The following is a 27505-nucleotide window of genomic DNA, read 5'->3' as shown; positions in this document are numbered from 1 at the left end:
TTGGTGATGAACGGTGCACTATAACCTATGGTTGCTTGTTTCTCTCGCAAAGCCATGAGCCTGGCAACACTGGTGGTAGTAAGTGTGTAGATTTTCAGAGTAGTTTGTTAGACACACAGTTGACAGTACACACACAGAAGGATAGTTAGAGGCAGGAGTAGTCACTGTCTCTCTGTGTGTGACCGACTCCGCGAGTCTCTCCGTCCATCGGCGGTCATGTCGCTCCTTCTGGCCGGCTTGGTGGCCCTTCTCGCCGGCATCATCATCACCACCACCATGGTCGTCGGTTGGTGGGTCTGGCTGGTGGTGGCGGCTCTGCCTCTGCTCGTAGCGGCGCAGAGGCTGTGTTTCCCCTACCTGTGGCGGGACGCGCTCTTCCTCTGCCGGGTGGTGAGCCGCGGCGTGCGGCTGGAGCTTTACCGACTGCGCGGCTCCGTGCTCACCGTGGCCGACAAGTTCGCGCTCCAGGCGGCCAGGATCCCCCACCAGCCGTTCATCATCTACGGGGACGAGACGCACACCTACCGGTAAAAGTTGTAAAACAAATCGCGTTGTTGAGTGACTGTCACACCGGTTTGTTTATTTACTGTATGCATGATGTTATATGATCGCCCTGCTCTGATTTGCATCAGAATCAAGAAGTAATTTTTTTCTTCTTTTATTTCTATGTCACTAACTTTAATACTATAGGCTGCAACAAGCAGATGCTAAGGGTCCAAGGGACCGACTTATTCTGCAAAATTGTGCTATAAAAAGCAGTAAAACTAATATAAAATGTTAGTAGCCTAATAATAATAATAATATAGTAGTAGCATAATAATAATAATAATAATAATAATAATAATAATAAACATTGAAAACTATGCAATGCAATAATGATAAAGTCCTGGATGTAATGTAAAGAAGACAGGTTCAGGGTCTTGTCATAGGGCGGCTGTGGCTCAGGAGGTAGAGCAGGTCGTCCAATGATCCATGGGTCGGCGGTTCGAATCCCGGCTCCTCCTGTCTACATGTCGAAGTGTCCTTGGGCAAGACACTGAACCCCAAATTGCTCCCGATGTGCTGGTTGGTACCTTGCATGGCTTCCGCCGCAATCGGTGTATGAATGTGTGTGTGAATGGGTGAATGTAATGCACAATCTATGTAAAGCGCCTTGGATAAAGGCGCTGTATAAATGCACCATTTACCATTTACCATTTAGACAATTGGCACAATAGCTTATCATTTAGCAGCATTAATCATAAAATCATCATAATTTTCAGGTTGAACTTTTTTAATTCATCAACAAATATTTTGAAAACATTGCACACAAATAGCCGATCTACAAGCTTACATGCAACATGTCACATTATGACGTGTTGTAAGCTTGTAGATCCTACTATATTTCTAAAATCTTTTTAAAGTATGAAGTTATTAAACATGTCAAATATGTCATCATAATACAAACTTCTTGGTATAATTGTACTTGTACTTTATATATCTGCCTGGTAAAAGTTCTGTTTACGAAGCCTGGAATTCAAATACAAAACTAGAAAAAGTGCCACATGGGGCACAGGTCTGCACCAGGGAAGGTCAGGTTGTGGCCTCCTGGTGGCGCTATAATAGCAGGCCAATGTGAAAAGGGTGCCATTTGTTCTTATTTCTTTGATGGCAATTTGATGATTTGAGGCATTTTGTAACAAAAATGTGTTTTGCAAAGATCCACCTGTTGGTGGCGCTATAACAGGCCAATGTGAAAATGGTGGGATATATTCCTCAGCCCAGTAGGAAAGTGCGTAAAAGATTTCACGTAAATTGCACGCTGTGTTCATGATTTGAGGCTTTTTGTTCAAAACGGGCCAGTCCTGCAAAGTTTGAAAGCCAATGTTAGCCAATTAGGATGGAATATGAAATATCGGACAGATCCTTCTTGAGCACATGACTATAGAGATACTGTGTAACGATTTGCGGGATTTTTGGACAAAATCTGGAGGAGTAATAGCAAAAAATGTGTTTTACAAAAGTCGGCCTCCCAGTGGCCATCCCAACAGGCCATTTTTTGGAGCAGAGGTTCATCGTTGTCATCTAGAGAGTGTGTGTGCAAAGTTTGGCATGGATCGGGCCAACGGTGCCGGAGATTAGCTGGTAACGGACGGACACACACACACACACACACACACACAAACACAATTCAATTCAATTCAAATGGCTTTATTGGCATGAGAAAACATACGTTTACATTGCCAAAGCAGAAAGCACAATACAACAATACAGCAATACAATCAAAACAAAAAGTATGTACATTTGAACGTCAGAATCTTCAATAGATCAATTTCTATGTACCAAGATCACTGGATGCAGGTATAGTGCAGGAATATACACAATGATTAGTCTTTAGGGCGGTTGTGTTCCGTTTGATATCCTTCTATCACAGCAACTCACAAATCTTGCTGCTGTGTTTGCACATTGTTGTACTTCGCCCAGCAGATATGGGAGTTTTTTGTCATTGGTCATGTTTTCAAAATCTCCGTGTGTGGTTGTAATCTGTGGGAAGTATGTGTCTCTGATGTCTTGGTACAATGGACAGATGGTTAGGAAGTGTAGCTCGGTTTCCACTTAATTTTGTGTGCAGTGGGTGCGCACACACACACACACACACACACACACACACACACACACACACACAAACACAGACGGAGTGCAAAACATACTCTCTGCCCATGCCTTCAGCCTGGTGGAGACAATAATGTAATTTCATTAAAGGATGCCTGTCTTAAATATAATTGGTCCTCACCCTAATGCTCATTATAATTTGGCACCAATTCTGTCTACTCACTCTGGCCCCTTTTCCACCGAAAGAACTTTGGTTCTAGACTAGAACTGGTTCCGTTCTATATTCCTCGAACTTCGGTGCTTTTACAGGTCCAGTTCCAGACCAATTGTGAACTGGTTAAATATTAGGGAAAAGGGGCCACAGGAGGGCTGTGGACAGTATGCTACAGTAACCTGCCTACCAGTGACATCATCTGTATGCATGTTTGGTCATTTCAATAACATTTCAAGTTTATTTTCATTATTATTTAAATTAAGAAAACAATGGCTTGTATTTCAGCACGCTAACTTTCCAGAAAGAGAAAGACGTGTAGTTTCTATTAGAAGGAGGGAGGGGTTCCTTCTAATAGAAACTACACGTCTTTCTCTTTCATCGATGATGGGCTTCAAGCTTGTAGATCTGATTTTCAAAATACTTTCATACATTGCATACATTTGAAAACCTGTGAAATGGGACATTCTGCATAATGAGAACGTTCTACTTTTGGTACTTTAAGTAGCCTACATTTTGACACCAATACTTTTGTACTTCTACTCAAGTACATTTAGAATTGTAACAGAGCAGTTCTATATTGCAGTTGATACTTTTACTTTATCCCTAGAACACTAAACCTGGGTGATTTTCACCAGGACAATTATGTTAATTATGTTGATTTTCATAATGTTTCTGATGTCTGAGGTGGGTCTGGGTAGCTTCATGATGCTCAGTGACGACATAGGTAGGTTTGTTTCCCTGCCCACATGCCTGTTTTTTTCTACAGGCAGGTGTTGGCGTGAATTTCACCCGGGTTTAGTGATAGAGGGTAAAAAATAATAATACTCATACTTCTACAATGGGCAGGTTTTTTTTTTACCCAGGAGCATTCACACATGTCCCAGGAATGGGTGAACCAAAGGAGAAGTTCTGAGCTCATTTTCTTTTGTAGGTTTACTTTAGATACGTTTGGTTTTCTTTTTTTGTGTGAAATTTCATGTTGAAATATTAAATAAGAGTACATACAATTACCATGTATTGCTGTACTTTAATATATTGAGAAATATTTGTTACGGAATATTCAGGTAAGATATACCCGGGGTGTGACAAAAGTTGGGTTTAGTGTTCTAGGGTTAAGTAAAAAAATCACACCTGTGTGAACTGAGTGGTGTAAGGTATTATATAGCCTGATCAGTTGTGTTCTGACGTAATGTCTGACGTAATGAAATCAGCATCAACCAATCAGCATCAACCATGCTCATTTTTTTTGCACAGACAGACAGACTAACAAAGCCAGTTGTAGGAGTGGTTTACACCACTCAAAAATAAATAAAATTTGTCCACCGGTCGACACAGGGACGTGGATGAGCGCAGCAACCGCGTGGCCAACGTGTTCCTGTCCTCGGCGGCGGTGCAGCGGGGCGCCACCGTGGCACTGCTGATGAGCAACGAGCCGGACTTCGTGGCCGTGTGGCTGGGCCTGTGGAAGCTGGGCTGCTCCGTGGCCTTCCTCAACACCAACGTCAGGTCCAGGGCTCTGCTGCACTGCTTCCACTGCTGCGGAGCCACCTCGCTGGTGGTCGGAGCAGGTGCGTAATTAATTAATTATCCCACGATTTTTGTAACCCCTTTTTTTCACCCAGTGTCAATTGTCTACGCTTGTGTGTGTGTGTGTGCGTGTGCGTGTGCGTGTGTGCGTGTGCGTGTGCGTGTGCGTGTGTGTGTGTGTGTGTGTGCGCCCCTGCATGTTAAGCATGCACACGTACAAGCATAGACATGACCGTGGGGAAGCACACAGTGGGGAAGCACACAGAGTGTCATGCGTTGGTGCACGGTGCAGGCGTTTGTAACACGTGGACGAGCGTATAAAGGCATTGAAAGAGCCTTGTGTGTGTGTGTGTGTGTGTGTGTGCACGTGTGTGTGCGTGCGTGTGCGCATTTGTGCGTGTGTGTGCCCGTGCCCGTCCCTCTAGACCTGGTGTCCTCTCTAGAGGACATCCTTCCCAGCCTGCAGGAGGACAACATCCAGGTGTGGTCCATGACGCGGAGCACCGACTCTGCCCATGTGCTCACGCTGCTGGACAAGATGGATGCCGCGTCGGCCCGGCCCATCCCTGCCGTGCTGCGCCGCGCCACCTCCCTTAAGGCCCACACCCTTTACATCTTCACCTCCGGGACCACCGGTAGGTAACCCAGAAACCTCTTCAGTGGTGGGTTAGGGTTAGTACTCACATTTCTGATGGGCGCTAGCCCCTCCTATGCACAGCTTTGTGTGTAGGTTTTTAATAATTATAATAATATATATTTTTTAGTTTGTCAAAAAACATATGTCAGGATTTAGAAGGTAAAAGTACTAAAGTATTGACATCAAAACGTACTTAAAGTATGAAAAGTAAAAGTACTTATTATGCAGAATGTTTTCAAATGTATACAAATCTTTTGAAAATAGCAGATCTACAATCACAATGTGTCGCAATGTGACCTGATCTTATTCCACTTGTTTGAAAACTTTTGTTACTAGTTACTTTGTAGATATTTATTATTATTACTAAACATGAATTAACCACTTCAACTCTATAAATGGACAAAAAACAAAACATTTCAGATGACTAAGATTTTTTTTCTGGTTACAGTTACAGGAGTTTTCACTACATGATGTTTGTGATATGAAATGTAAGCTTACCCTAATCACAGTAAACATCACTGCAGTCATTTTCAAGTTACTGTAGTATAGTCACTTCAGTTGGCTGGAGTAGATTGTGATGAAATCCTATGTATTGAATCGAGAATCATTTTGAATAGAGAATCGTTTTGAATCTGAATCGAGTTGAATCGAATCGTGACCCCAAGAATCGGAATCGAATCGAATCGTGGGACACCCAAAGATTCACAGCCCTATTGAGTTGTGTGTACAATTTTACAATTACAATTTAGGCATTTAGCAGACGCTCTTAATTCAGAGCGACTTTCAGTAAGCACGAACATCACATGCTAATACATCAAATTCATATAAATAGCTAGTCATCAAGAATCATTAGCAAACTAAGAACCTAACATCCGTCTAACAGTAGAATATCTATTCATATACAATGAAACTCGTATACTCACGAAACTATGAGTATAGAGTGATATATCTACATAACATGCTATTTAAATTACAGTTAAGTTGAGCCTTTGCATACGCCTGTAAGGTTGTCGAGGTTAGGGAAATTGCTACGGCAAGTGCGTTGTCCTGGCTCTTTTAGACAAGGTTCTGCCAGCCTCCCTGTGTAGGCAGTAGCCAGGTCGCGATAGAAGTCCAAATAAATAATCATCCATCATCTTTATGTGTTGTGTCTGTGCTTATATTTCTCACACAACACTCGTGTCCCTATCCTAGGCCTCCCTAAGGCGGCGGTCGTCACCCACCTGCAGACCCTGAAGGCGGCGGCAGGCTTCTGGGCGTTTGGAGCCACGGAAAAGGACGTGGTGTACATCCCCCTGCCTCTGTACCACAGCGCTGCCTCCATGATCGGCATTGGAGGGACCATCGAGCTGGGTAGGCCCAAAACTACCTTTAAACTGTGTTTAAAGGCTTGAAGGCCATTGTCTGTGATGGATTCAATTACATGCTCTGGTAGGCTGTTCCATTGTCTGTGATGGAATCAATTACATGCTCTGGTAGGCTGTTCCATTGTCTGTGATGGAATCAATTACATGCTCTGGTAGGCTGTTCCATTGTCTGTGATGGAGTCAACTACATGCTCTGCTAGGCTGTTCCATTGTCTGTGATGGAGTCAACTACATGCTCTGGTAGGCTGTTCCATTTTCTGTTATGGAGTCAACTACATGCTCTGGTAGGCTGTTCCATTTTCTGTGATGGAGTCAACTACATGCTCTGGTAGGCTGTTCATTTTCTGTGATGGAGTCAACTACATGCTCTGGTAGGCTGTTCCATTTTCTGTGATGGAGTCAACTACATGCTCTGGTAGGCTGTTCCATTTTCTGTGATGGAGTCAACTACATGCTCTGGTAGGCTGTTCCATTTTCTGTGATGGAGTCAACTACATGCTCTGGTAGGCTGTTCCATTTTCTGTGATGGAGTCAACTACATGCTCTGGTAGGCTGTTCCATTTTCTGTGATGGAGTCAACTACATGCTCTGGTAGGCTGTTCCATTTTCTGTAATGGAGTCAACTACATGCTCTGGTAGGCTGTTCCATTTTCTGTGATGGAGTCAACTACATGCTCTGGTAGGCTGTTCCATTGTCTGTGATGGAGTCAACTACATGCTCTGGTAGGCTGTTCCACACCTGGACAGCAGTGTGGAGAAAGGTTCGGTCCAGTGTGCGTGTATTGGAGCCTGGGGGGTCGATAGCATGTTCTGGTGTAGCTGTGCATATAGGCGGGTGTTTTGCCATTTAGTTTTTCCCACCGGTTTTCCGAAAACACAGCAGTCTGCAGGGACCTTAGTAGTGTACAAATGACCCCCGTAACTCTGAGAGTACTGAGAGGGTACAGATGGGACCAAATGGACCCCATAATGGTCCATTTGTACCCTCAGACCTGCACGGTTCCATTTGGTTCCTAATGATCGATAATTTAGCTGGGTACTCCCTGTTAATCCTGTGCCACCTGTTGGACAGAAAGTGTTGTGCAGGTGCCAGAGAAAAGGGACAAATAAAATAATAAACTAAATGGATCCTTTATTAGATCTTTAACTCTTGAGAGCGTAACATGAAACCAAATGGACCCGTAAGGGTCAAGAGTTAAAAGTATTGTTAAACATCTGGATTACTTAATGTACAATAAGTCTACACAATTAGAGAAATGTAGAATAATTGTTATGTTGATCAACGTTTGTTAAAGGTTATACAGACTACAACTGATACAAAATGCAGCTGCTAGACTAGAGCAAAGAGAAGTGAGCACATTACACCTGTCCTTGCGGCACTTCATTGGTTACCTGTAAGTTTTAGAATAGATTTTAAGATTTTATTGTTTTTAAAGCTCTAAATGGTCTGGCACCTGCTTACATCCGTAATCTTTTAACTCCCTACAAGCCTGGCCGCTGCCTGAGATCATCCAGCTAAACCCTATTGAAGGTTCCAAAATCTCGCCTTATCACAAAAGGCGACCGGGCTTTTGCTGTACGGGCCCCTCGGCTGTGGAACTCACTGCCTGAGGATCTCAGGCTGGCAAACTCAGTATCCTCTTTTAAATCGCGGTTAAAAACTCACCTTTATTGCACAGCCTTTTTATGAAATGTTTTAATTGTGTTTCTTTTGTTTTATTCTTATTGTATTATTTTACTGCTATTATTATCATCTGTAAAGCACTTTGTAAAGTTGTTTTTGGAAAGGTGCTATATATAAATAAAGTTATTATTATCTCTCCTAGTCCAAAATCTTATCCAATGACAACAAAATAAGTCTTGGGCCTCTCAGTTTATTCGGCTCAAATGACGAATAAACAATGGACATCGATATGAAATGGGTTGAAAAGCACCCGATTACATAATAGTCCTTTTTTGTGAGTGTACATGTCAACGGGTTAGGAAAACAGAGCAGAGCCCTGTGTTCCTCCAGAACGCAGTTTGCTGTATGATGTGATGATGAACAAAGAGCTTGGCCTCACTGGACCCTGTGTCTCGCCATTAAGGGCTTAATGAGCGAGGACGTGCACAACCACACGTGTACACTGCACAGTTGGCTTGTTGTTCAAGCAGCGGCGCACGCACGCACACTCACGTACACATGCGCACGCACGCACACCAGTGTTGCCAGATTCTGTGAGATTAATGACCGTGGTGGAAAGTAACTAAGTACATTTACTTAAGTACTGTGTTACGACCCTTAGTGTCTAGGGGCAAAGACCCGCAACATGTTGGAAATGAGAAGCAGCAGCTTATGCAAAAATATAGTTTATTAACAGGAATGTGGATAAATGAATGAATATTTACATAAGATGAATCAATTAGTTGGATTCAGACAAACTACAACTAAGCAAACCTAATCCTTTCCGAAGGGATTCAAATCATAATCAAAGTCACTAGTTGGTTGGGGGAAAGAGGATTGCCTCCTTCCCCAGCGCCGGTCAGGCTCAGACTGGCTTTTATAGTGAGGGCTGGGCCTGCCACCTCAGCGTTGCCATGGAGACGAGAGCAGCCACCAATCCTCTGAGGGTGATCAGTTCCTCACAGGTGAGAAGGAACCTGGCCACGCCTCCGTGACCAGAGCATCAATTACTATGCTGATTGGCAATGAAGCCAACACCCCAGCCTCTTCCACAGAACACTGTTGCACCCTATGGCCAGAAATATAATGAAGTCTGTGTGTTTGACTAGGGTTTGACTGGATTGCTGCATTCCTACAATGACCATAATGCTTTTTTGCACTGCCCCTTCTTGTGGAGAAGGGGGAGGCTGTTTGGAGGTGTGACTTAGAGGCGGACTTACCATTGGGCTAGGGTGGGCTGCAGCCCGGGGGCCCCCGACATGGGGGGGGGCCAAAAAATATATGATTTGAAAGTATTGCAATCCAATTCAAGTGAAATTTATGTTTAGTTATTGTATATTTATTATTATGGTTAAACATTGAGAGCTTCTGCTCTGCTGTCTGCACTGCAGACATGAGTGATGCTGTGTTGTGGGGTAGCTGTGGAAAGCCCTAAAGCCTGCCATGTATGCACAGCTGTCTGTCTGTCTGTCTGTCTGTCTGTCTGTCTGTCTGTCTGTCTGTCTGTCTGTCTGTCTGTCTGTCTGTTGGGGGGCTGGGTACCTCAAAATTTAAATAAAAGACCCCCAATATGTTGCTGCATTAGTGCACTATTAGTGGCTTTACTCTTTCTTTATTGCTCATCTCTCTTACTGTGATTGTTAATGTGAGGACATTGTGAAATATTTTGCTGTAAAACTGCATTAGTGCACTACTGGCTACACTAGTGGCTGCATCCATTCAGCGACTAGTCTATCTGTCTGCCTACCTGCCTCTCTCTTTTGGGGGGGCTGGGTACCCCAAAATTACAGCGAAATTAAAACAAAATACCACAATTTTGTCTAGCCCGGGGGCCCTTTGGAGGGTAAATCCGGCCCTGCAGTCCAGGAATGAAGTGAGACGACATGCACTAAAATATCCAAAAACGTTTCTTGTGTGCTAAACATCATTAAAATAAGATCTGGTTGCAAAAGGGGTGAAGTGGCCCTTTAAACTAACTTGTAATTGTAAAATAGAAAATTGTAATCCTTTAATATGTTACTACCCGTTTACGCCATCGTATTACTCATTAATGTTTCTCATTATTTAAGTTTCAGATGTATTTCTGTACCGCTATCTGCCCTATGTTTCATACTCCTATCTGCACCGCACAGTCCTATGTTTCATACTCCTATCTGTACCGGACAGTCCTATGTTTCATACTCCTATCTGTACCGCACAGTCCTATGTTTCATACTCCTATCTGTACCGCACAGTCCTATGTTTCATACTCCTATCTGTACCGCACAGTCCTATGTTTCATACTCCTATCTGTACCGGACAGTCCTATGTTTCATACTCCTATCTGTACTGGACAGTCCTATGTTTCATACTCCTATCTGTACTGGACAGTCCTATGTTTCATACTCCTATCTGTACCGGACAGTCCTATGTTTCATACTCCTATCTGTACTGGACAGTCCTATGTTTCATACTCCTATCTGTACCGGACAGTCCTATGTTTCATAGTATACTCCTATCTGTACCGGACAGTCCTATGTTTCATACTCCTATCTGTACCACACAGTCCTATGTTTCATACTCCTATCTGTACCGCACAGTCCTATGTTTCATACTCCTATCTGTACCGCACAGTCCTATGTTTCATAGTATACTCCTATCTGTACCGCACAGTCCTATGTTTCATACTCCTATCTGTACCACACAGTCCTATGTTTCATACTCCTATCTGTACCGCACAGTCCTATGTTTCATACTCCTATCTGTACCGCACAGTCCTATGTTTCATACTCCTATCTGTACCGCACAGTCCTATGTTTCATACTCCTATCTGTACCGCACAGTCCTATGTTTCATAGTATACTCCTATCTGTACTGGACAGTCCTATGTTTCATACTCCTATCTGCACCGCACAGTCCTATGTTTCATACTCCTATCTGCACCACACAGTCCTATGTTTCATACTCCTATCTGTACCGGACAGTCCTATGTTTCATACTCCTATCTGTACCACACAGTCCTATGTTTCATACTCCTATCTGTACCGCACAGTCCTATGTTTCATACTCCTATCTGTACCGCACAGTCCTATGTTTCATACTCCTATCTGTACCGGACAGTCCTATGTTTCATAGTATACTCCTATCTGTACCGGACAGTCCTATGTTTCATACTCCTATCTGTACCACACAGTCCTATGTTTCATACTCCTATCTGTACCGCACAGTCCTATGTTTCATACTCCTATCTGTACCGCACAGTCCTATGTTTCATACTCCTATCTGTACCGCACAGTCCTATGTTTCATACTCCTATCTGTACCGCACAGTCCTATGTTTCATAGTATACTCCTATCTGTACTGGACAGTCCTATGTTTCATACTCCTATCTGCACCGCACAGTCCTATGTTTCATACTCCTATCTGCACCACACAGTCCTATGTTTCATACTCCTATCTGTACCGGACAGTCCTATGTTTCATACTCCTATCTGTACCGCACAGTCCTATGTTTCATACTCCTATCTGTACCGCACAGTCCTATGTTTCATACTCCTATCTGTACCGCACAGTCCTATGTTTCATACTCCTATCTGTACCGCACAGTCCTATGTTTCATACTCCTATCTGTACTGCACAGTCCTATGTTTCATACTCCTATCTGTACCGCACAGTCCTATGTTTCATACTCCTATCTGTACTGCACAGTCCTATGTTTCATACTCCTATCTGTACCGCACAGTCCTATGTTTCATACTCCTATCTGTACCGCACAGTCCTATGTTTCATACTCCTATCTGTACCGCACAGTCCTATGTTTCATACTCCTATCTGTACCGCACAGTCCTATGTTTCATACTCCTATCTGTACCGCACAGTCCTATGTTTCATACTCCTATCTGTACCGCACAGTCCTATGTTTCATACTCCTATCTGTACCGGACAGTCCTATGTTTCATACTCCTATCTGTACCGCACGGTCCTATGTTTCATACTCCTATCTGTACCGCACAGTCCTATGTTTCATACTCCTATCTGTACCGCACAGTCCTATGTTTCATACTCCTATCTGTACCGGACAGTCCTATGTTTCATACTCCTATCTGTACCGCACAGTCCTATGTTTCATACTCCTATCTGTACCGCACAGTCCTATGTTTCATACTCCTATCTGCACCGTCCGGGCCTATTTTTCATACTACTATGACGGCTGAGTTTCCTCTCACTGGATCAATAAAAGGTCTATCTATGTATCTAGTGTGGACAGGACAACGTCCATCTATGTCCGTGATAAACATTGCGTGTGGACACTAGGACGTTACCTCTAGGAGGACATTTTGTGATCTCCAATAGCCTTATCTGTGCTTTTATTTGCAGTCATATTTGCGGTGTGTCCTCCGCCCGAAAGCACAGTGGGCACGACGCCTGAGCTGTACCTTCTGCTTGTGTGATGCGCTTTGGATGACCTCATGTGTCCCAAAATCCAGTGGTGGGAGAAGTACTCACAATTTTTACTTAAGTAAAAGTATCAGTTCTGCAATATAGATATACTATGTTACAAGGAAATTACCAGAATTCAAAATGTACTTGAGTAAAAGTACAAAAGTAGTGGCATCAAAATGTCCTAAAAAATATCCTATTTTTTTAATGACAGGTGTAGCCACTACGACCACAACAAATGTCCCAAGAAGCTAGCCTAGCCGCCGAGTCTGCTGCGCTCTGGGAGAACAGAGCAGCTGAATTCTTTGTTTTCTTTGTCTGTTTTATCATGCTGGTTTGAAGCACGGCTAGAAGGCTGTTTCAACCAATCAGATTGCTTCCTCGAAATGTATGTATGTTGTAATAATTATCAAAGTAACTAGTAACTAAAGTTTACAAATTATTGTTGTGGAGTAAAAATACAATATTGGCCTCTGAGATATAGTGGAGCAGAAGTAAGTACTGCAAATTGGAAATTCTCCAATAAATAAGTAAAAGTAAATCAAAATTGTACTTAAGTACAGTACTTGAGTAAATGTACTTTACACCTGTGCCAAAACCCACCTCTGTTTGTTTGTCGAAGGAACGCTGTCAAAAGTTCACAGACGAATAGTTGATACTATATTTGGAGGGATTTGGCCAGAAATAAAACTGAAGGATAAACAGTCAATCCAAAAGTGTGTACACACAGGTGAGGTAACCACATGGACATTTGTACTCACTTCAGAGTTACATTAACACTGAGGAGGACCCTCTAACATTTTGATGCCTCTCCGGAACTAAATGTTTAGACAAACTCCAGGTCCATGACCAGTCACATGAATGTGATGTGACTGCTGCGTTAGGTTTAATGTTTAGACAAACTCCAGGTCCATGACCAGTCACATGAATGTGATGTGACTGCTGCGTTAGGTTTAATGTTTAGACAAACTCCAGGTCCATGACCAGTCACATGAATGTGATGTGACTGCTGCGTTAGGTTTAATGTTTAGACAAACTCCAGGTCCATGACCAGTCACATGAATGTGATGTGACTGCTGCGTTATGTTTAATGTTTAGACAAACTCCAGGTCCATGACCAGTCACATGAATGTGATGTGACTGCTGCGTTAGGTTTAATGTTTAGACAAACTCCAGGTCCATGACCAGTCGCATGAATGTGATGTGACTGCTGCGTTAGGTTTGGTATCCCAAAAATATTGGTGTATATAGGGCAGGTCTGCAACTGCAAGTAAGTTTGGCCTTGGGCCAAACTCTTTCAAAGACAGTAGATGGTGGGCCAGAACACAATCAATGGCTAATTTAAGAATAGGAACCTTGTCTTACAGTATGTACAATAATTAATAATAACTATATTGTTATAAAAGGTGTGTGGTACAATAGATAGAAAACCATGTGGAATAAAATGTTACAGGTGCAGGCCTCATCCTTGAATGTAGCACGTAGACTAGAGGATATTTAGTTAATCAAAAAGAACATTTTATCTGGAGACAGAGAATCATGCTCCTTTTGGAACAAGAGCTCTTTCATGGTTCAAGGTCCGTTAAAATGGAGAGAAACAATGTATCATTTAAGGAATGTAAAATACAACTTGAGAGAGGTTTTTCATCCACACGTCTCAAAAAGAGGAAAGTCAACAGTGAAAATGGCAACATGGAGGCCACCAGACTGTGGCCTTGTGGTTAGAGTGTCCGCCCTGAAACTGGAAGGTCGTGGGTTCGATCCCCGGCCGGGTCATACCAAAGACATGGGACCCAATAGAGCACCGAAGTCCTGACGTCACTTTCAGTAGAGGGCACCAACACACAGGTTTATAGGTTTTTTATTTGTATTGAAATCTCCATAGGGCGATTTTATGTCGCTTCATATAAGAACTGTGTTTGAAAAATAAACCGATCACCCCGGCCTTTTCACTCATATGGATATGAAGCATCGACTGAAGGTGGAAATGTACAAATATACCCAAAGAGTAACAAAATAAGCGTTAGAAACGAGCCAAACAACCCAGAGACTACATTTCCGGGTAGGCTGCTTCTGCCCGCAGCCCGTCGCACAACAGAAACTGAAGGTGGTCGGTTTATTTTTCAAACACAGTTCTTATATGAAGCGACATAAAATCGCCCTATGGAGATTTCAATACAAATAAAAAACCTATAAACCTGTGTGTTGGTGCTCTCTACTGAAAGTGACTTCGGTGCTCTATGCCTACCTGCTTGGCACTCAGCATCAATGGGTTGGATTGGGGGTCAAATCAACTAATGATTCCCGAGCGCGGCGCACGCTGCGGCTCACCGCTCCAAGAGATGGGTCAAATGCGGAGAACAAATTTCACTGCGGTAACGTGTGTGACTAATTGTACGACTTTGACTTTGACTTTGCTTTCCCGAGATTCCTTGTATAGTATACAGTTGGGTGCCACCGATATTGTCCCTTATCATTTGACCCATTTAGGCCTGACCTCAAAATTTAAAAAAATCCTTCTAAATCCTCCAGTTTTCTGAAATAAATTCACGATCTTTCGAAAATAGCAGACCTACAAGCTCATAGCGCGCCACTCGGTGGCGCGCTATGAGCTTGTAGATCTGCTATTTTTCAATAGCTAAATTATAACATAATGTACGTAATGGAAGGGGACATTCGGTAGGTCAATCAGAGGCGCGACTCCCTCTTTCCCAGCGGCACTTGCTTTGGCAATGTCAACGGAAGTCCCGGAAAAGACGTGCTGTGATTGGCCAGTAGTCACTTGAGTGGCAGCAACGCAGCATGCCTTAAGTTCAGCACTTCCGCTTGACTTCCTCCTCACGCTAGAGACAGGTCGCTAGTCGCTACAACGAACTGCAGCAACCAATGAGACATCTATATCTTTTTGTATCTATGGTTAAAAGCTGAAGAAATAGCCAATTATGGGGCTATCATTCCAGTGTGACTGTTAGGCCTGTCACAATTTTTACATAATCGCCTAATCGCAATTATTTGAGATAATCACAATTAGTTGTGCATTATCGTCATTCGTTGAAAAATGTCAGAAAAACCGCAGATCTACAAGCTTACAAGCTTTTAGATCAGCTCAGTTTGCTGTGTCATTCCAAGTGGGACGTGACTGAATGTGTTGGGGTTGGTTTGCTGTGTCATTCCAGGCGGGACGTGCGTCCTCAAGAAGAAGTTCTCTGCCTCGCAGTTCTGGAACGACTGCAGGAAACACAACGTGACAATCTTTCAGTACATCGGGGAACTGTGCCGCTACCTCTGCAACCAGCCGAAGGTAATGTCCACGCAACGCATGCACACACGGCACGCACGCACGCACACAAGCGCAAGCACGCACGGCGCACGCACGGCGCACGCACACGCACGCATGCACGCACGCGCACACACACATACACACACGCACGCACGCACGCGCACACACACATACACACACACACACACACACATACGGATTCAAGTTCTGTCATAATTGTCAGTTCAGTCAGAGCAGTTCAGTTGGATTCCATCCTTTCATGCTGTTTCACAGAAATCGCACATTAGGAGTTGACCATACAAACATTTTCAGTCGTGAGATTAAATTGAATCCATGCGTAAGTGTGCCGACACGCACGCACACACGCACGTGCGCACGCACGCACGCACGCACGCACACACACACACACACACACACACACACACACACACACACACACACACACACACACACACACACACACACACACACACACACACACACACACAACTGTTCCTCCTGATTGACCTCAGTTCACCATCTCTCTCCTTCTCTCCATCTCTCTCTCTCTCTCTCTCTCTCTCTCTCTCCATATCCAGTAATAGCATATAGTAGAACAGCTTTCTTTCTATAGAGGCTATGCGCGTGACATCATCCTCACACCCGGAAGTTATGTGGGAATGCAGCATGCCTACTTTCTGGCCTTGACAGCACATACATCCAAACAGAAAAACCTGATCGACGTTAAACAACGTTAAACTCACTTTGCGATTTGCACTAACTTTATGCATGCACATACCCAGTATATCAGAGAGAGTTATTGGAGTGTGTGTGTGTGTGTGTGTGTGTGTGTGTGTGTGTGTGTGTGTGTGTGTGTGTGTGTGTGTGTGTGTGTGTGTGTGTGTGTGTGTGTGTGTGTGTGTGTGTGTGTGTGTGTGTGTGTGTGTGTGTGTGTGTGTGTGTGTGTGTGTGTGTGTGTGTGTGTGTGTGTGTGTCTCTGTCTGTCTGTCTGTCACAGACAGACAGACAGACAGACAGACAGACAGATACAAAAATATACAAATACAAAATATAACATCTGCACTTGGACCGACTGGCTTAGAGTTATGCATGGGCTACAGTACATAGATCATGTGTCATCTATTAGCAGTAATGTGGCCATATCATCCATGAATGGATTAATATATATCTCTGCTCTGGAGGGGGAAGCTTGTATGTCCAAAACAGTTTGTTTATTAAAAAAGAAAAGAAAGGAAAAAGGTTAATCTAGCCGATCTGCAAGCTCATAACGCATTGCATGCAACACATTCTGAGTTTGTAGATTGGCTATATTTACTACTTTTGTGCGACACTATGATGAAGTAGGGCATGAATTTACGATGTACAGTGTCAGCCATCTACACAGTGGGACTGTGTGTGTGTGTGTGTGTGTGTGTGTGTGTGTGTGTGTGTGTGTGTGTGTGTGTGTGTTTCAGTGTGAATATGGCGCGGTCAAAAGCGCTCTTTGTTCAGACTTAACACAGGCCGTCTTTGACGGTGGCAGTCTGTCAGCCGCGTCTACGCATGGCATTCCTCTTCACTCCCATTCACCGTGTTTACCGGGAGAAAGGCTTGCTTTCTGACAGTCGCTCACTGCGGGAAACTCGTTTGTTTGTGTAAACAGGCAGGCCCCACAATTACGTCACCAAAAGTAGAGCCCCAAACGATGTCAGGTTTTTTAGGGACAAGTCCTACACCTACACACACCACTAATTACTTTGACTTGATTCAAGTTTCTATTAGAGAACATCTTACAATAAGCACATTTATATACAAATAAACATAAATCACTAATGAATTAATTGTATTTATATTAAACTTCAATATATGAAGAGCATTTAACTTTAATAGAGGGTATGCGTGTGACATCAACATCATACCCGAAAGTTGTGCGGGAACGCCTACTGAGTGGCAAAAAACTGATTGCATGCTGCTGTTAAACTCACTTTACTTTATGCTTGCGCATACCCTCTATTATACAATGAACAAGCACCACAAACAAGTAAATATAAAATACACACAATCTGAACATTATTTTTATTTGATCACAAGCCAACCATTTAAAACAGTTATTCTCTCAAGTTTTCCTCGTGACATACTGTATCTTTGGGGGAAAGATTTACATATCTATGTACCATTAATAATATTAATGGTCATATGGCATATTATGACAGTGTTTTATATTACAGCAATAAGCCACAAGAGGTCTCAGGTTACCATGTATTTTATAATGGCTGAGAGGCGTGGTGAGACACGACGCATAGCGGAGTGTCTCCAACCCTACTCAGCCATGTGGCAAGAAATTAGATAAAGTAAAATAATTGTTATTTTGATCAACGCCTGTTATCTCTCCTAATGGTACTAACGTCAATACAGCATGGCATTGTGGACAAAATCTTATCCAACATTCTAATAATGGACCTTGATGTGAAAAAGGTATGAAAACCACTGCTATAAAAGCTCTCTCTCTCTCTCTCTCCACGCAGGCTGATGGGGAGCGCCTTCACAGCGTGTGCATGGGCGTGGGCAACGGCCTCCGGCCCGACGTGTGGCGGCGGTTCCATGCGCGCTTCGGGGAGGTGCGGATGTGCGAGCTGTACGGCTCCACCGAGGGCAACCTGTGCTTCATGAACCACACGGGGCGCATCGGCGCCGTGGGCCGCTCCAACGCCATCTATAAGGTGAGTGCATCGGCGCCGTGTACATGTCTCAGTCATTTGAGCACACCATTTAGTTTTAGTCCCTATTTAGTAATCTGAAATTGTTTAATGTTACTATAGTCTTAGTCGACTAAATACCCAAATATTCGTCTTTTAGTCTTATAGTCAACAAAATGAACAGTGCTAAGCAAAGCAAAGCAAAGTTACTATATTTACCCAGGGTAACTGGACTAACCATCAGATACTTGTTTACAGCCAGGCCCTGCTCATAGAACATTTCATGGTAGTGGTTCAATGCCTTGCTCAAGGGCACTTCAGCGGTGGTAATTTTAACGTGCCGGTCCGGGGATACGAACTGGCGACCTTCCGGTATCAAGACCGCTCCGCAAACCGTTCGGCCACCGCTGCCACTAGGGAGTGTCAGTGACCTGGCCGTCAACTCCCTCTCAGCGTGAGCACGTGGCTACTTTATTTTGATCTTAAGCAGGTGGGGGAGCAGTGGTGGCGGTGGGTTTATTTACTAAGAATAACAAGATGTATTATCCAGGTCGCTGGGTTCACAGACACAGGTCACACAGGCATGGGTCAACGATGTGTCCACACACGCACGCACGCACGCACGCACGCACACACACACACACACACACACACACACACACACACACACACACACATACACGCACACACAGGCATGGGTAGGCATGCCTAGTAGTCAGCGAGGATAAAAAATAAAAAATCCTGGCGTACGTACACAGAATGGTTGTTTGTGTAATCCACCAAAGCTGCTGTAAGGTTAAGAGCATTAACATTTAATCTGTTACTGTAGCCTTACCGTTTCACTGATCAGCCAAAACAGAAGGCACTTAAATCATCTTCACCTCCTTTATGGTAATTTGATTATATTCTCACCAAAACTCCTTTCCTCGTCTGAACATTTAGACATGGCACAGCATGGGCACCTTCTTGCATTAAGTTCCTATGCCCATGTGAACAAAAACATTGGCGGATGATTGGCTGATCACCCCATAGCGATGATTTCATTGGCTGAGCAAAGTACATATTAAGATAAAAGTGAGGGCAGGAAAAGTGAAGACACCAAAAGTGATTGGCCGGAATGACATTCGGGATGATTTAAGCACGGAATGTGATGGATGATGATGTATGATGATAAGAGTGCTCCTCAATTAAACACACACACACACTTGCACGCACGCACGTACACACGCACGCACAGACGCGCGCGCACTTCTATAAAGCAGTGGTTCTCACACAGCTGTGGTGGTAGCCTGGCTAATAAGCCATATGGCTACTGTGGTGGTGCTTGGAGGTGGAACTTGGGTGGTTGGGTAGGACACCTACTGGTCGACAAGAGGTACTGCTGCCTGAAGGTAAAATTCGACCGTTTGCTCAGTGGTAGAAATAAATGTCAGTGTTTTATGAAGTTTTTTTAATAATTGAATAATTGATAATAATAATAATACATTTTGTAGGAAACAAAAGATAAAGGGACCCATAAAAATACATCTGCATCCCCATGTTTGGGAAACATTACACTTTAGAATTTTGGCATTTAGCAGACCCTCTTAATCCAGAGCGGTTTAGGGTTTACAGTAAGCAAGAACAACACATGGTAATACATCAAATACATACAGAAATAGTCATCAAGCATCATAAGCAAGCTAAGAACCCAACATCCGTCTATAAACAGTAGAATATCTGTAAACTATAGAGTGCTATACAGTATTTTATAGTCCCTTTCTCCTCAAAATGAGACTGCGATCTTTGGGACTTGGGACCTTATAAAACCCTAATCTTTGATCGGAGGGGCTATGGAGGGCTATCACTTCCGGGTTGAGCAGAAGTGGTCTCTTCTTCTGAGTTTTTTTTGCGCATTACATGATCACGATCCCGCCTATAGTAACGGGAGGGAAAATGTGTATGCCCACTCAAAAGCATATTATTGTTCTCCTTGTGTTGTTGACAGCTCCTGTTCAAGTATGACCTGGTGCAGTATGACATGGTGAAGGACGAGCCTGTGAAAGACCACCACGGTTTCTGTCTGCGAGTCAACAAGGGTAAGCTCACCCACCAGCAGGGTGGCAAAGTAACTAAGTACATTTACTCCAGTAACATATAGTTTATTTGTATTTAAGTGGTTCTCAACCAGTGGTCCAGGCAGGGACCACCAGTGGTCCAGGCAGGGACCACCAGTGGTCCTTGAGGAGGTCCCCAACTAAATGATGGATAGTTTGTAATATAGTCTAGGTCCGTAACTCTTGACAGTGTAAAATGAAACCTGTAAAATTGTTAAATATCTGCATTAATTACAGTAAGTCTACACAATTAGAGAATATAGAAGAATTGTTATTTTGATCAACGTTTGCCTGTTGTCTCGCCTATGGTATACCAACATCAATACAGCATGGAATTGTGGACAAAATTGTTTTCAACGACAACAAGGTATTCTAAATCATGGGTCTGAGAAGCTAAATCTCATCAAAATAATGGTGGTCCGTGTGGCTCAAATGCTGAATATATAATTGGCCTTGATATGAAAAAGGTTGAAAACCACTGTTTTATTTGATCATCTTCACCAGTATCAATACAATCAAACGTCAACATAAGCATAATGTGTTGAAATCCCCACAGCAGTATCTTAGATCGCAGATAAGAACTTTGTCAACTGGGCTTTACTGGTCAGGGGGTTTATTATATTCATTCATATTTGATACAGCCTGTTTCTAGAGAAAATGTAATTAGTTCTGCCTTAATAGTCTTAAAACTACACTTCCGGTTCTGAAATCAATGCTGTTACTAAAATTTGTCACGCTCCGTCAAGACAACAATTGATTGGCGAACGTTGTGTGCGACGGGTAGCAGCTCGGAAATGACATCGTAGGCCAGTCAATCATTTGACCCAAAAGACATTGCAATAGTAATCGTTCAAGGTTTTTTATGATCCTTAGGGTCATCCAAATAAAATAAAAAAGATATTATTATATACATTTTGGATCAATGTAAATTCAGGGGTTGAACTTTGGGGTACCATTAAAAACCTATAAGGCAAACATTTCAAATTTGAATTATGCTTTAAGTAGCATGTGACATGTCAAACTAGGGATTATTCATGATTCTGAATCAATTGCAATCATTAGTTTTGCACGAAAAACACTCCTTGGGCTAGAAACGGCCATAGCCACTTGCCCAAATGTGGCCAAATGTGCTGACCTCATCACAGCCGCGGACAAAGCCAACTCGAATCGTGACAAATCATGACAACAAACAAAATGTTTTGGTCATGTCCCTTTTTAGCTTAGATTGACTGGCCTATTGTAGTCTTTGGGTTGTTTGACTCATTTCTAGCGTTTATTGTATTACTCCCTTGGTATAATTTGTACATTTCCACCTTCAGTCAATGCTTCATGTCCATAAGAGTTACATCTCTGGGGTGATTTTGTTTACACTGTCAGAGTTAAATGGACACTGATTTTACAGTGTAGATTTGGCTCATATCTAAAAAAGCTTTCAAATGGCTTTTAACTTGCTGTGCTGTGGCATGACATTAATACATTGGGGCGCATGTACATATTGGTCGTTTATAGATTGATTGCATGATTTGCATCTGATACCATCGCTGTCTCACATCAATACAAACTGCAATGCCGTCGTGTTTCAATCAACTACTATTTATTTTGTATTTAAAAAATCAGCTAAACTACTCCGCATCAAGGATTTTATTGGGTAGGCCCTACAATTATTTATTTAAATTATTTTGGGTGGTTCTTATTCCAGTTGTGGTTCCTGCCTGATTACTACAAACCAAATGACTACAACATGACGTAAAATATAATCCACTCCTGACCGGATCATAAACCTGAAAAGGAATGCTTCCCAGGCTAGTTATCAGGTTTTTCTTCAGGTATCGGGTTTCCAGGAGCTCCATCCTATACTCCTGTCTCATGTTTTTCTTTCTTTTTTTTTCTCCGTCCCCCAGGCGAGACGGGACTGCTGCTGTCCAAAGTGAGCGCCACCAGCCCGTTCTTCGGCTACGCCGGCAGCAAGGTGCTGACGGAGAGGAAGCTGATGAGGAACGTGTTCGTGACTGGCGACGCCTACGTCAACACGGGCGACCTGATGGCCGAGGACTGCGATGACTTCATCTGCTTCAAGGACCGAGTGGGAGACACCTACAGGTAGGCCAGGGGAAGTGCATCCTTCATCTGCTTCAAGGACTGAGTGGGAGACACCTACAGGTAGGCCAGGGGAAGTGCATCCTTCATCTGCTTCAAGGACTGAGTGGGAGACACCTACAGGTAGGCCAGGGGAAGTGCATCCTTCATCTGCTTCAAGGACCGAGTGGGAGACACCTACAGGTAGGCCAGGGGAAGTGCATCCTTCATCTGCTTCAAGGACCGAGTGGGAGACACCTACAGGTAGGCCAGGGGAAGTGCATCCTTCATCTGCTTCAAGGACAGAGTGGGAGACACAGGAAATTCCAATTAGTTTTAGTCAACTAAATATCATAAGATTTTAGTTGACTAAATCTACAGCTGATTTTGATTTTACAGGCTCACAACGCATCACACTTATTATCTACTATTTTCAGAGCGCAACACCCAAGCGCGACCAAACATGAGAATGACTTGTCTTTTATAAATGTTTTTTTTGTGGCTTTCGCCTTTATTTTATATTTTTTTATGGAGGGACAGACAGTAGGCTGACAGGAATTACCAGCCAAGGTGCCTGGACCATTGAGCCATGGCATTATAGTTCTACTAATCTACTGGATGTCTTCTCCACTAGTCCCTCCCTAACATTTTAGTTAGATTTGTTGACAAAATTGTCAATATATTTAGTTTTGGTCATCATAGCTTAGTTTTTATTTAGTTTTCGTCTGTGAAAAAAGGTAGTCGACGGACATTTTTCGTCAGAGTTTTAAGTCGATGGAATCAACACAGCTACAGGTAGACGAGAGTCACGAGAGGAAGTGCATCTTTTTTGGGGGGGGGGACCCTCTCTGGCCCTCTCCTCTCTGGCTCTGGCCAATGGAGAGTGACGTTGCTACGTGGCGGCCATCTTACCTCGGGGCATCATAACATTGTGTCTATGCTCTATGGGGCATGTACTTTTAAATAACCATAACTTGCTCAATTTTCAACCGATTTTCAAACGGCTTGGTTTGTTATAAACGTCAGAGACGTCCGCATACTTATATGCTTTTATACGACGTTCTGTTTTTGTTTGAGCTGCCATTGAACGTACTGTACTGTAGTCCCGAAGCAAGATTTGCCTTTATTGATAGGATGAAAGTAATCTGACAGGAAATGGGGAGAGAGATGGGGGTAAGACCACCCAAAGGCAAAGGCCGTCGGGATCGGGAGTCGAACCCGTGGCATGCCGTCCGGCTGGCTCAGCAGCCTAGGTGCCCAGACGGTTGAGCTAACCGCCCGGGCCGAGGAAGTGCATCTTGCCCTGACGCATGCCTCTGGGTCACTGATTCCGCATTAAGGTCATACTGAATTGTGTGTTTCTATTGGCTGATTGTCAGGTGGAAAGGTGAAAACGTGGCGACCACCGAGGTGGCAGAAACACTGGGTCTGGTGGACTTCATGCAGGAAGTCAATGTTTACGGGGTGGAAATTCCAGGTATTGTGTGTGTGTGTGTGCGTGCGTGTGCGTGTGTGCGTGTGCGCGCATGTGTAACGCGCGTTGTAACGATACAGTAACTGCATCGGTGCATCAATTTTAATTTCAACAATTGAAGTATATGGATAAGTAAACGTATCATTTGACTTTGCATATTCAATTGTATCAATACCAAGTACTTGTGCGTTGCATTTAGCAACTTTAAGAAGATAAAAGAGAAAGAGGTGTTTAATTACTTTTCCATTCAATATCGCTAGACTTGGTCTATCGATAAATGTGTGTATTCTTTGTGTTCATGTCAAGGTGCAGGTTTGTCCATATCATGTGTGCACATACAAAGTCAAAATACAAATACAATGTGTGTGTGTGTGTGTGTGTGTGTGTGTGTGTGTGTGTGTGTGTGTGTGTGTGTGTGTGTGTGTGTGTGTGTGTGTGTGTGTGTGTGTGTGTGTGTGTGTGTGTGTGTGTGTGTGTGTGTGTGTGTGTGTGTGTGTGTGTGTGTGCGTGCGTGCGTGCGTGCGTGCGTGCGTGCGTGCGTGCGTGCGTGCGTGCGTGCGTGCGTGCGTGCGTGCGTGCGTGCGTGCGTGCGTGCGTGCGTGGTCCACAGGAAATGAAGGCAGGGCGGGCATGGCCGCTGTCATCATAAGAGCAGGTCATGCGTTCGACGGGAGGAAACTGTTCGATCATGTGGCGAACGACCTGCCGGCCTACGCCCGTCCCATCTTCATACGCATTCAGGTACAGAGAACCACTGTTGATCTGGACAGTGGTGGGGCAGGTAATTTACAGTTTACAATTTAGGCATTTAGCAGACGCTTTTAATCCAAAGCGATTTACAGTAGGCGAGAACAACACAAGGTAATACATCAAATGCATAGAAAGTCATCAAGGATCATAAGCAAGCTAAGAACAGTAGAATATCTGTACAATGAAACTATAACACTACAGAATGCTATGTCGACATAATATGCTAAATAAATTACATGTTTTAGCCTTTGCATGCGCCTGCATGGTTGTCGAAGCTAGGGCTAAGTGCTAGTTAGGTTGTTATTAGTAAACAGTGTTTACGTTTCATTGCAGGAACACATGGAGATAACGGGCACCTTCAAGCAGCAGAAGTTTCAGCTGGTGAAGAGCGGCTTTGACCCGTCCGCCGTCACGGACCCACTGTACTTCCTGGACGCCTCGGAGAAGCGCTACGTCCCACTCACACACGCCTTGTACCAGAGCATCCTGGCGGGAGAGAGGAAGTTGTAACGAACACTTTGACAATGTCTGTTATAACGAACGCTCGCCACGGGCCACGGCCCGGGACGCCCCACAGCCAGGCTTCGTAATGGTTACACGCGCTGCCGCCAAGGTCCGCCCGGATGGGGGTTTTTTTGCACTGAAAGCACGTAATGTGTCGGGAAGCCTTCGTTTTTTGGAACTTGTATCCATGTTGCGTTGAACCTGTCTGTGGACAGTGACAAAACAAAGCCAGTAACATTTTAAGCCTTATTTCCACACTGATGTCTCTGCAACAGAAATAGGCTATCTACAAACTCACGACCCGTCTCGGTGCATACGCTGTGAGCTTGTAGATCTGCTATTTTTCGAATAGCTTTTTACTTTGTTTATTTTGATGGGACAAAGCATATTAATGGACATTATGAACAAATGCAATGTAGAATAGATACACCGGATTTAGCAGAGATGCTAATTTTCACCCGCACACAAAACATAAAAACGAAACAGGCAAGCAGTGAAGCACATAACACTACGAGACAAAGCATAAACACATACATACAAGAAACAGAGTACAAGGTATAAAGTGCATCTATATGGTTTAGCAGCGTTTCTATAAGGCAATACAGAATTGTAACTAAAGTAACTTGTGCACAAGTTACACTGAAATGACTGAAATCTAAACTGACATGGGCGCTGTCCCAGTTTTAATGGGTTAAGGGGCTTTATTTTAGGGTTAGGGTTTAATTGGTAACGTTAAAACGTTACCAAACTTACCGGAATAATTCAATCACAGGATTTGAATTCTGTAGTTTTGTTTTTGTTTGTTTTTTGTTTTACCAGAGGACTATCTTCAGCTTGATATTTCAAATTAATCTGTGTTTTTAAATGGCAACAATAACCGATCTACTAGATCAAGTCTATGCTATTTCTTTTTATAGATTTGGTGTAGAGAGGTAAAAAAAGAAAGAAAGAGGGGGCCTATTATAGATCCCTGGGTGACTCCGGTCAATGAAGTATACAGATGTACCATTCCAACTCTTCACGCTTTCCTGATCTTTTCCTGAAGGTTTTCTGAAAATGCATGATTTCCCTGCAGGTTTTATTCACCGATTAGTCTTTCTAATTCTACTGCTTTGCTACTGAAAAGAAGTGTTCAGCAGAGGACAGGGAATCTGTATAGAATTAACATTTCACTGACGATCTTCTGACACATGCACTGATAATCTACTGAATTGCCAATTTGGCAGTTCTCAAATGGCACATCTATAGGTTTACGTGGTTGATATGCGTGTCTCTGCATATCCACACTGTCAGTGGTATTGCTGCTGACACACCCACATTAGGCTGCATGGCACGTCCACACCGATGGTTTAGCTCAGTCGGTAGAGCACTTGCCTCTTGACCACATGATGCCGGGCACCTCCAACCAATTCAGCGGAGGATTAGCGCGGCTTGGGCGTGGCAAGTCTTGCGGCGAGTGCTGGGATGCTGATGGTATGCGTTGCGCTCCACCTCAGCAGTCCATCTCACAGGAGTTTATCCCCGGCCCCGCTTAGCAGTGCGCTAGACTCCCGATGCCGACATTGATCCTCTCCGACCTACAGTTGACTACTACTACAATATAGTATAGGGCATAACAGTGGTGGCCATTTTTTGAATGAATTGTTAGAATTAATGAATTTCCAGAATCAAGCCACCCAGGATCCTGGTGCATCATGATCATAAAAAATGTATTCTGTGAAAAAAGTCCAAACAAAGGGTATTCACCAGGATCCTGGATGGCTTGATTTGGCTTAAATTAATATAATTGGGAAAAAGGAACCAGAAAATGGCCGCCACTGCTATGCCCCAATACTACGTCATATGATGCATCACAGACAGAACATTGAAGATAGCATCGCTATCATAGCGGCACGTTGCACACTCAGCTATTTTCGGTGAGTGACATGACAAATACCTGTCATGATACCTGTCATAATACCTGTGACTCAATTGTGGGACCAGGTGGAAATAATGTAACCTTGTGTATAAAGGAATATGAAGTAAATGTGCATTTTCATATTTTTCTTTTCCCGATATTGTGTTTTATGTGACATTTTATACATAACTGGGTCATTCCTACGTATATTGGGTGGCATTTCAGCCTAGTAACTTTTTCAAAACATTTGTATTCTTTTTTTTTTTACAGGACTTTTCTTGTTCAGCTGTCAGAAAAAAATGTTTTACTGCTTAATGCATTATAGTTATTTCCA

The 27505-nt window shown here is 43.4% G+C and overlaps 1 protein-coding gene across 1 annotated transcript; it reads left to right on the top strand.

Moving 5' to 3' along the window:
• Window positions 1-143: 143 nt before the first annotated feature.
• Window positions 144-27201, top strand: slc27a6 (solute carrier family 27 member 6). Its single transcript, XM_079524362.1, has 11 exons — window positions 144-527; window positions 4142-4374; window positions 4759-4968; window positions 6165-6323; window positions 15596-15720; window positions 18204-18398; window positions 20362-20452; window positions 22372-22570; window positions 23926-24023; window positions 24631-24761; window positions 25104-27201. The coding sequence occupies exons 1-11, from the start codon at window positions 217-219 to the stop codon at window positions 25278-25280; spliced, it is 1929 nt and encodes a 642-aa protein (XP_079380488.1). The 5' UTR covers window positions 144-216; the 3' UTR covers window positions 25281-27201.
• The last annotated feature ends 304 nt before the right edge of the window (window positions 27202-27505 follow it).

This window comes from Electrona antarctica, assembly GCF_951216825.1.
Source record: "Electrona antarctica genome assembly, chromosome: 16".
NCBI lineage: Eukaryota > Metazoa > Chordata > Actinopteri > Myctophiformes > Myctophidae > Electrona > Electrona antarctica.
Note: the sequence above shows the minus strand (reverse complement) of the source record. Positions and strands in the feature narration are given on the sequence as shown.

Coding starts and splice junctions, on each gene's coding strand:
- slc27a6 (XM_079524362.1), top strand. CDS start 217: ATGTCGCTCCTTCTGGCCGGCTTGGTGGCCCTTCTCGCCGGCATCATC. Junction 4,969..6,164: donor CTTCACCTCCGGGACCACCG/GTAGGTAACCCA, acceptor TCCCTATCCTAG/GCCTCCCTAAGGCGGCGGTC. Junction 15,721..18,203: donor ACCTCTGCAACCAGCCGAAG/GTAATGTCCACG, acceptor CTCTCCACGCAG/GCTGATGGGGAGCGCCTTCA.